Source organism: Miscanthus floridulus, chromosome 17 (assembly GCF_019320115.1).
Source record: "Miscanthus floridulus cultivar M001 chromosome 17, ASM1932011v1, whole genome shotgun sequence".
Lineage (NCBI taxonomy): Eukaryota > Viridiplantae > Streptophyta > Magnoliopsida > Poales > Poaceae > Miscanthus > Miscanthus floridulus.
The window spans coordinates 92035525-92046159 of NC_089596.1; the positions used below are offsets into that span (position 1 = coordinate 92035525).

General features: G+C 52.6%; 1 protein-coding gene across 2 annotated transcripts; it reads left to right on the forward strand.

The window, feature by feature from the left end:
* The first annotated feature begins 310 nt into the window (after positions 1 to 310).
* LOC136516952 (gamma-glutamyl hydrolase 2-like) lies at positions 311 to 6819 on the forward strand. Of its 2 annotated transcripts, none has more exons than XM_066510459.1 (10): positions 311 to 710; positions 1375 to 1461; positions 1634 to 1702; positions 3797 to 3888; positions 4314 to 4374; positions 4529 to 4618; positions 5120 to 5182; positions 5349 to 5437; positions 6410 to 6502; positions 6587 to 6819. In XM_066510459.1, exons 1-10 carry the CDS (start codon positions 390 to 392, stop codon positions 6618 to 6620), a joined length of 999 nt encoding a protein of 332 aa, XP_066366556.1. In that variant the 5' UTR covers positions 311 to 389; the 3' UTR covers positions 6621 to 6819. The 2 variants fall into 2 exon arrangements, with proteins under 2 accessions (XP_066366556.1, XP_066366555.1); XM_066510458.1 differs by having other exon boundaries at positions 314 to 710; positions 1634 to 1723.
* Positions 6820 to 10635: the final 3816 nt, after the last annotated feature.

Genomic DNA, 10635 nt, shown 5'->3' on the forward strand with positions numbered 1-10635 from the left:
GTGCAACACGGCAATGCGCCATGAACGCTGTAGGCTGTAGCTAGTCCTTTCCGTGTGCGACGCGACAACAGACAAACGCTGCGACTTTTCAAAAAAAAAAAGGCAAACGCTGCGGATTCGGGATGGCTTGACTGCTTCAGAAACGATGTTCTCCGGCTACTCGTCGGTAATGCTAATGCCCAATCTGGCCAAGCTGAAGTTCCAAAATAATCGGCCCAAGACGATGCCGTCAGCGAGCCGGGGAGCGACGAAAACGACGGGTGACGGCTGGAGCCGACGGCTCCGGTGCCCCTGTAGCTTCTTTAATAACCGGTCCGCCGTCTCGCGTCCGTCAGACAGTGAGTCACACACAGACACACGCGGGCGACGCACGCCAGCCAGTGTTGCCAATGGACTCGCGCTGCCCCCACCTGCTCCTGCTCCTCCCCCTCCTCCTCCCGCCGTCGTCGGGGGTGGCGACGGCGGCGGGGGTCATCCGGCTGCCGACGGGCGGGAGAGCGGGGGCCGTGGCCTGCGCGGCGCCGGACCCCGCCGTGTACGACCGCCCCGTCATCGGCATCGTCTCGCACCCGGGGGACGGCGCGGGCGGCAGGATCAGCAACACCACCGCGACCTCCTACATCAGCGCCTCCTACGTCAAGTTCGTCGAGGCCGCCGGCGCGCGCGTCATCCCGCTCATCTACAACGAGCCCGAGGAGCGCCTCCTCGAGGTGCGTGCTTCACACGCTCGCCCCTCCGCCGGTTTCTATCCTTTCCTCTTTTCCCCCGGTCGCGTCCTGGGTAGGCAACGCGTCGTCGAAGTAGCTTCGATGTGCACTCACTGTTCATTATAGTATTTTGCTGCAGCGTACACGTTTCATGCTTCCATTTGCATATGCGATTACGCGAATTGGGATATGGGCAAATATGCTCTTGCCCCACCACAGCTCTGGTCAATTCTCACTCTTCGCTATAGTATTTTGCTACAGCAGTCCTTCAGAGTTCAGAATTCTCGGGAGGGGAATTCGAAATGGGATAATCTGAATCTCTCTCGGCTGATGCCCCTCAACATATGGTGGTACTGAAGTCCTGATTATTTAGGAAATTTCCCAAGTGCCAAAATTTCTTGATGAACATGTCCAGGAGACTTTCACTAATAGGGTCACCAATCACAAATCGAGATAGTTGTTGGAGTAAATTGTTTCAAGCCTAAGCAACCTACTCAAGAGTATTTGTATATTTTAGATATGAATAGGGTCCCCAGGTCCCCAAGCTACTGGCGATTCTTCCTTCCCTTTCAATCAGGACCTCTCACCGCACTGGCTACTGGCTTACAAACAATTGCTTGTGGAGGCCCTGCGTTTAACATACTACCTTGTTGACTCTTCCCTGCAGAAACTGAGTTTGCTGAATGGAGTGCTGTTCACTGGTGGATCAGAGAAGCAAGGTGTATATTTTGAAACGATAAAAAAAATATTTCAGGTACAATGTGATTTTGAACACTGTTCGAAATTGATATGATGATGTTGATGATTGCATGAGAGCACTTGAGTATTACAACCTTGGACTATCTATGCTACATGCTCCAGCCTGAACAATATTGAACCAAATAATTATGATTTACTCTAACAGATCCTCTCTTTTTTCATTTTAGTATGTTTTGGACAAGAATGACGCAGGTGAACCATTTCCTTTGTTTGCCCAATGTCTTGGCTTTGAGCTTGTAAGTATGATTGTCAGCAAGGTAATTTAACTTCTCAGAAATTTATCATATTTGCCAATTCAATTACTGAAATATAAAAGATAATATGATAGCTTATTAATTATTGCCAATTATGAAATCTATAAAAACTATACACATGATGGAAGAGTAATGCTTAGTTTGAAGTTAGAATATCATTTGCTTGCCTGTTGTTCCGAATTTTTTATTTTTTAGCCCTTTTCTGAAAAAATTTCACAAATATGCCCCTGGAGGTAAGATTTCAAAATCTGGACCCTTACCTCGACGCCATCGTTGCTGGCGCCGAGGTCTTGGGCTCGACGCAGACGTGGCGGTGACTTAGCAGGCAGCTCGGCGCCATAGATCCTGGTGCCGAGCTTGACACCGTAAATCTATGGCGCCGAGGTGGTGTTTTGACCCCGCCCCCAACCTTCCTGCTCAAGCCTTCTTCCTCTTCTTTCTCCTCCCTCTCGGGTTTTTTCTGTCCCCACTTCGCCCTACCTCACGAATCGCCATATTGGACCTTGGAAACTTTGATTTGATCCGTAGATCTTCGAGAGCAAGGTATCCTCGCTCCCCTCCTAATTTTTTTCGCATCGATTCGGTATGTATTAGTCGGATTTTTCAACCTAAGAATCATCATTACTTAGGGTTTCATGCAATTTTTAATATTTGTATTATACAACCGTAGGATGCCAAGGCGTGGAAAAGATAGCAAACCAAGGTAACTGCAACGCATGTTGTTATGTTATGGGTTTATTGTTGTGCATCAAATGGGAAACCCTAGGTTTAGGGCTTAATGTTAATTGCTTTCGGTTCTTAAAACGAAATTGATTGTATTGTAGTTATGACCGGATGACCAGAAATGCCTTCGACCCATTGCCTCTACCTAGTGGTGTTCCAGTGCTTTTGTCGGCACGTACTTCTAGTATTATTGTGTTGTTTAATATGGCATAGTATTGGACTTTTCATTATGTGGTTGTTTTCATTATTTTTTGTCATAATATTCAGTATAATGTTGCGGACGTAGTGAAATGTGATCACGTGCCGCAAACACAACCTAACGAAGTAGGACATTATATAATTCAACACACAAAACACATGAAATGGCATGTGAGAACATATACCGAACTAGGGTACAAAGTTCCTTTGACTAAACCTAACATGCCTTAGGTAATTAAATCAAACAACAAACACATGGATGTGCCATGTGGATAAAATAAGGTCGTTCTAGGAGTGTGGCCACATAGCAAAATTGTGTTGCGCCTTCTCCACAGTAGCCTCCCATTGTTGGTGGTGGTGGTGGCGGGGGTGACGGCGGAGGCCCCTTGTTCTTGTGGTTAGGGTAGGTGCAATATGGATAATTGCAGAGTGCCTCCTGTGAATAACAAATAATCGAACTACTACATTACAATCAAAGCTAACTAAGCACCTACGTTGCATATTCATAATTTTTACCTAGCGCGGTCGGGCGCTGCAGGGCCCGGGGACGGCGCGGGCGGGGCACGGGGCCGGCGCGGCCGAGGGCGTGGGTGGGGACGGCCGCCGAGGGCGAGGGCGCGGCCGCGGGCGCAGGGCCGGCGCGAGCGGTGACGGCCGCCTAGGGCAAGGGTGCGGGCGCGGCGGCGCGGTCAAAGCCGGGGCGGCGCGGCGGCGCTGGCGCGAGGGATCGGGCACGGCGGCGCGGGCGCGCGGGTGGGGACGGTGCGGCAGCGGTGACGGGCGGTAGAGAGAAAGAGAGAGGAAGAGAGAAAGGAAGGGAGGGCCCATATGTAAGAGAGAGCTTGGCGCCAGGATTGTTGGCGCCGAGCTCGGCGCCCAGATCCACGGTGCCGAACTGGTTGCCATGTCAGCGTCCATGCCGCCAACGTGGCCCCGAGCTCGGCGCCGAGCTAAGGGTCCAGATTTTGAAATCATACCTCCAGGGGCATATTTGTGAAAAAATTTCAAAAGAAGGGCTAAAAAATAAAAAAATTCGGCCTGTTGATAGGTACTGGAGCAAAGTGCTGCAGCCTTCTATTCCATGAAGGCACCATGATTCATTCCTGTTTGCTTTGCCAAAAGTGGGTACTAATTGTTTTCTTGCCATTGTGCTAGGACAATAACATCTTGGAGACGTTTGACGCCCAGAATCAAGCATCCACTCTTCAGTTTCCCAGCTATGCTTTGGAGGGCTCAGTGTTTCAAAGGTGTCTGCTTCATGCTGAGCAAGTCTTTATTTTGCTACTGCTTTATGGGGACATTTAGAATTTAGATAAGTTATCTTGTAGTGTGATATGAGGCAAGTAAATGTTATAGAATGGTTCCCATGGAATAACATCTTTTTATTACTGTGTTACCAACTGTAGAATATGCAAATGGGTTAAGCTGACATATTTATGCATTCAGATAGCTTCATAAATGACTACTAAAACATAATTTTATCTACAATGGGTCCCTAAAAGGCAGGGGACTACATGACCAAATGCACTCCAATAGAGCGCAGTTAATTTAAAAGAATGACTGGAAATAAATTTCTTATGAGAAGATGTGGCTAGTCTATTAAAAATTATCTTTTTACTTGTGGTTTCATGAATTCCACTTGTTGTAACTACTGACTGGCAACTGCTCACAGGTTTGACCCTGACCTCATCAAGAAAGTCAGCACCAGCTGTCTTGTCATGCAAAATCATAGAGTAAGTACCACCATTGGTTGTGGTTACTTCTTCGTCCTTTTTTTTTAAATTTCAACACCACACCTACTTTAATGCACTGAGCTCAATCCTATTATGGCTGGTGATTCTGATAACATCTTTATCCTAACAAGTCTGATTTGTTATTTGGTTGAAGTATGGTATATCACCAAAGCGATATCGAGAGAATGGTGCACTATCAAGTTTCTTCAAAATCTTGACTACGTCGCCTGATGAAAACGGCAAGGTATGTCACACTTGTGCTCCTACATACTAATCTATCCGGAAGGTGTTATGTGATTAGTATAAATGGAACAGCTTTGATGAAATTTGCAAATATTTCCAAAGTAGGTGATCTGGGTGCTGCACAATTTGTGAAAAATAATTAAAAAAAAAAATCCCCTCACCATGCCTTGCCTCCCCACTGTGGACACCCCAACCTGTGATAATGGTGCAGACCAACCAGGGGTTGTGGCGGTGGTCGCTGGCCTAGGTAACGGTGCGGCCCAACCAGGGGGTTGTGGCAGTGGTCGCCGGCTAGGTAACAGTGCATCCTACCTGGGTGGTTGGCTCTATGTTCCTAGGAAGAGGCCGGGGTTCAGGGATTTTCTCAGCTGGTGTATTGAGAGCTTCTTCTTAGTATAAAAACCGTGGGTCGGTCTTTCCCCCACCGGCCGAGTTTTTTCTTTGGGTTAATGCCCTTTAATTCTTCCACTGCACAGATTAACATTCTTTTCTGTCAAATCAGGTCTATGTCTCAACTGTACAAGCCAATAACTATCCAATCACTTGCACGCAATGGCATCCTGAGGTATTTTAGTTGTAGTTGTTTTGGGAGTTCCGTATTGTGTTCTTATTGGTTCTGCCTTTTTCTTGTGCACTGCATTTTTTCTAATATTCACAACATATCAAATTGTGGCCACTCACCAGATACCAATGGCTTTATTCAACTATAAAATTGTGCTCACTTAATGCAGAAAGCCATTTTCGAGTGGAGGAAACCAATGATTCCACACAGCGAAGATGCAGTACAGGTTACTCAACATTTTGCCAATCATTTTATCAGGTTTGTTGTTGTAGGATGGAACCTTTATTATACATTTCAAGTTGGCAATATTTCATCTGGTTATTTCATGATCTACCCACCCTCTTTATCATTATTTTGTGGAGATGTACCAGAAATTGGTGAAAGACTTGCCTTTTCTTTGGTTGTCAGTCACTCTGTTGTTCTCTTACCTTTGAAACTTCAGCTTTCTAAATAAATAAACCCAAGTTTTAGAGTGTTCCTTCTCAGGAATTCTGGTCGTAGTAGTGCTTTGATGCCTTGGTTTACACTGGTACAGAACAAAGCTTTACTCCCGGTGGGGAACCCCCTCTAGTCCCGAGTAAGCATCCGGGACTAAAGGGGGACATTTAGTCCCGGGGCTAAAGGGGGACCTTTAGTCCCGCAGCTTTAAAAAAAATGCCTCCCACAGCTGCGTCCCGTGAGATTCGAACCCAAGACCTCATGCATTGCCTCGCGCGTAGCTTACCACCCCACCTACACAACACATCTGACAAAGGATGGGATGCTTTCCTTTTGAACTAACCCATCGGAGAACCTTTAGTCCCGGTTGGTGTTACCAACCGGGACTAAAGGGTCTACCTTTAGTCCCGGTTGGTGTTACCAACCGGGACTAAAGGTTGGGGACTTTTAGTCCCGGTTGGTGGCTCCAACCGGGAGTAAAGGTCCACCTTTAGTCCCGGTTGGTGTCTCCAACCGGGACTAAAGGTCCCCTGCCACTGTGCCGAGCGCAGTAGCCGTTGGGCAGGGACCTTTAGTCCCGATTGGAGACACCAACCGGGACTAAAGGTCTCTCTAGTCCCGGGTGCAAAAAAATGCCGGAACTAGAGTCCATTTTGACCTCGGATGAAAGGTCTGTTCTTTACTAGTGTTAAGCATATGCAAGAAAGGACCTTGCTTTAATGAAACTTGCAAGAGCGATGAAAGAAAAATGAAGTTCATGCTTACCTCACCCTTCTCTGTGTCGTGAAACAGCCAAGCGCGCAAGTCTCCAAACAGGCCTCCTGCCGATAAAGTGCTGGATAACTTAATTTACAACTACAGCCCAACATTTAGCGGAAAAAAATCGTGAGTCTCTGTATCTTTATTCTTTACCCCCAAACCGATGTACAATCCATTCATCAGCTAGACTAATGCATGTATTCTTGGTAGGAAATCGTTTGAGGAGGTCTACATCTTTGCCTGAGACTGAAGTGGACGCCTGGGTGTCTTCAGGAATCAGCACTGCATTGCTATTGTATGGGGGGCCATTGTATTGTGATTGTGTATTACGTGTGGTACCTGGAAGTGTACAGATTTCTTGGACTGCCTGTATTGCAGTAACCTTTCCGGGTGGCTCTATAATATGTGTATATTGTTAGATAAACCGATAAGCCTTTCCTATTTTTAGCTTTGCATGTTTATTTGGTGCATGCGCGCATGAACTCCGAGCTGTGGACGTCGTGCGCGCGTAGATAGGCCGTGGCCGAGAATAGCTCGCCACGAGCTCTGGCTCTCCGCCATTGGTGTCGTAGTGGACGTAGGGATGGATGCGCATCACACGTCGTGTGAGAGGTGGCCGAGTGGGTTTTGTATTCTTCTATTAATATTCAATCAATTGCATCAGAAAAGCCGTTGGTTTTTGCAGCACCAAAATTCTTGTGTCCAACTGTGTTCGCGTAGTGTTCTTCCTCTGTTCGAGCTTACTGTCGTTTGACGCTCACCGCTGTCCAGCGACTAACAAGTGGTACCAGAGCAAGGTTCTAGAAGGACCTCGTTGTCACTATGGCGTCTCCGGTGCGTGGGCGTTCACCATCCGACAAGAAGCGTGAAGAGAAGAAGAAGGGCGCCACCAGCGGTTCCGGCAACAAGACTCCATCATGCTCGCCTACACCAAGCCGTTCTCCACCCCGACGATCACGAACGCGCGACGCACGTCGCTCGCGCACCCGGGATGCACGCCGTCCCCGGGAAATCGTCGTCGAGCGGATCATCAGGGAAGGCGGTTCTGGCAACTGGCCTCAACTGACCCGGAGCAACTACCACGAGTGGTCGCTCCGCATGAAACTCAAGCTGCAAGCTCGTCATCTCTGGGACGCCATCGAGTACGACGACGCCGACTACGACGACGACCGCAGCGCACTCGACGCGATCTGCAGTGGCGTACCGGCGGAGCTCGTTCCCATCCTGGTGGACAAGGGGTCCGCGAAGGACGCCTGGGAAGCCATCAAGTCACTGCGCATCGGCGATGAACGCGTGCGCAAGGCGACGGCGCAGGGCCTCCGCGCGGAGTATGAGTCAATCTCTCTCCGTGACGGTGAGGCCGTCGAAGACTTCGCTCTGCGCCTCTCCGGCATCGTCCAGCGACTCGCCACACTGGGAGACCCGGAGCCCGATCAGAAGGTCGTGGCGAAGTACCTGCACGTCGTCCGTCCTCGCTACAAGCAGCTGGTAATTTCGATTGAAACCCTTCTCGATGTCTCCAAACTGTCATTAGAGGAGGTGACGGGAATGGTCAAGGCGGCCGACGACGTCGAGCCCGCGCCAGCGCACACGGCGAGCGGGAAACTGCTCCTCACGGAGGAGGAATGGGTCGAGAGGTACAAGAAGAAGGAGCAAGGCGGCTCCAGCTCCGGTGGCCGGGGTCGCGGCCGAGGCCGTGGCCGCGGACGCGGCGGCGGCGGCAGCGGCTACTCGCGGTCGGGCGGAAGCCGTCCGCCTCCTGCAGAGCCTTGCCCACGCTGTGGCAAAAAGGGCTATTGGGCCCGAGACTGCCGTCTCAAGAAGAAGGAGGAGCCGTCCCAGCAGGCCCATGTGGCCCAGCAGGAGGAGGAGACGCTCATGGTCGCTATCGCCACGGCCCAGTCCGAGGACTCACCTCAGTCGGCCGTGATGACCTCCCCCAAATCGCCGCCGCATCCATCCTCTCCGAGCGGCGAAATTCACCTCACCGAGAAGAAGGTGCTCACTTCCCTGCACGGACCCGCTTCTTTCGACTCCACCGCCGATAGGGATCCGAGCCGATGGATCCTGGACACAGGTGCATCCAGCCACATGACGGGCGCCCGCTCTGCCTTCGCCAGCCTCGACACCGGCGTCACCAGGTCCGTGCGGTTCGGCGACGGCTCCACCGCCCGCATCGAAGGCAGAGGCACCATACTCCTCTCCTGCAAGAATGGGGAGCACCGGTCGCTGTCCGACGTCTACTACCTGCCCCGACTGACGGCGAACATCATCTCCGTCAGCCAGCTGGACGAGAGCAGCTACGAGGTGCTGGTGAAGGGCGGCGTCATGACCATCCGTGACGAGGAGATGCGCCTGCTCGCCAAGATCCCTCGCAGCCCAGGCCGCCTGTACGTGCTCGACGTCACCATCGCACGGCCGGTGCGCCTGGCAGCGCGAGCCGATGAGGATGCGTGGACTTGGCACGCCCGATTCGGGCATGTCAACTTCACCGCGCTCCGCAGGATGGCGCGCGACAAGCTCGTCCGAGGTCTGCCTCTGCTCAACCAGGTGGAGCAGCTCTGCGACGCTTGCCTGGCTGGGAAGCAGCGGCGTGCACCGTTCCCGCAGAAGGCGCTCGGGCGCTCCACCGAGGTGCTCCAACTTCTCCACGGTGACCTCTGTGGACCGATCTCGCCGCCAACACCAAGTGGTAATCGCTACATACTGCTCCTAGTCGATGATTATTCTCGGTACATGTGGTGCGCCCTGTTGCCGTCCAAGGATGAGGCAGCAGCTGCCATCAAGCGGATCCAGGCAGCCACTGAGAGGAAGACGGGCAAGAAGGTGCTCGCGCTCCGCACCGATCGGGGCGGCGAGTTCACGTCGGCAAACTTCACCGACTACTGCGCTCAGCTCGGGCTGCGTCGCGAGCTCACGACACTGCACACACCGCAACAGAATGGTGTCGTGGAGCGTCGCAACCAGTCCGTCGTGGGGACGGCGCGGTGCATGTTGAAGGCAAAGGGGCTCCCCCCTGTGTTCTGGGGCGAGGCGATCTCGACGGCCGTCTACCTCCTGAACCGATCTTCGTCGAAGAGCATCGGGGGCAAGACTCCCTATGAGCTCTGGACGGGGGGTGCGCCGGGCGTCCACCATCTCCGCACGTTCGGCAGCATCGCCCACGTCAAGGTAACTGCGCCTAATCCGAAGAAACTAGATGATCGAAGCAGGCGGATGATCTTCGTCGGATACGAGGCCGGGTCCAAGGCATACCGCGTCTACGACCCGTCCACCCGCCGAGTTCACATCAATCGCGATGTCGTTTTTGACGAGAGCGCCCAGTGGGCGTGGCCTGCTGATCATGACGGAGGCGACGCCGACTTCACCATCGACGAACCTGCAGTGGACGCACCCTCTGTGGTCACCACCGAGGTGACCCACACTCCCTCGGCGGGCGCTGCTGCGGGCTCTGCATCTCCTTCCACGTCTGCGGCATCTCCGTCACCAGCAACGTTCCAGCGCACACCGACGTCGACACCAAGCTCGGCGCCGCACCCGGAGATCGAGTTCGTGTCGCCGCCCGGAGCGGATACCAGCGAGCTGCTGGACGCCGACCACGACGACGATGCGCCTCTTCGGTTTCGCTGCGTCGACAACATCCTTGGCGAGACCGAGTCGCCCGAGCTCGCTGTACGCGAACTGGAGGAGCGGCTGCTGCTGGCGAGCGACGCCGAGCCGACGTCCTTCGATGAAGTAGCTAAGCACGAGTGCTGGCGCAACGCAATGCTGGACGAGATGATGTCCATCGAGGCGAATGGCACCTGGGAGCTCGTCGACGCTCCCCCACCCACGAAGCCGATAGGCCTGAAGTGGGTCTTCAAGACCAAGAAGGACGCCACAGGCGTGATCACTAAGCACAAGGCCCGCCTCATCGCAATGGGTTACGTGCAACAGCAGGGCGTCGACTTCGACGAAGTCTTCGCACCGGTGGCCCGACTTGAGTCCGTGAGGTTGCTGCTCGCCCATGCCGCCTCCGAAGGCTGGGCAGTGCACCACATGGACGTAAAGTCCGCGTTCCTGAACGGCGAACTCCAAGAACAAGTCTACGTCGAGTAGCCGCCGGGGTTCGTCCTGCGCGGCCACGAGAACAAGATTCTGCTCCTGGTGAAGGCGCTGTACGGTCTGCGACAAGCACCTCGCGCCTGGTACGCCAAGCTCGACTCCTCCCTGATCGAGCTGGGCTTTCAGTGGAGCACCTCCGAGCACGCCGTGTACCT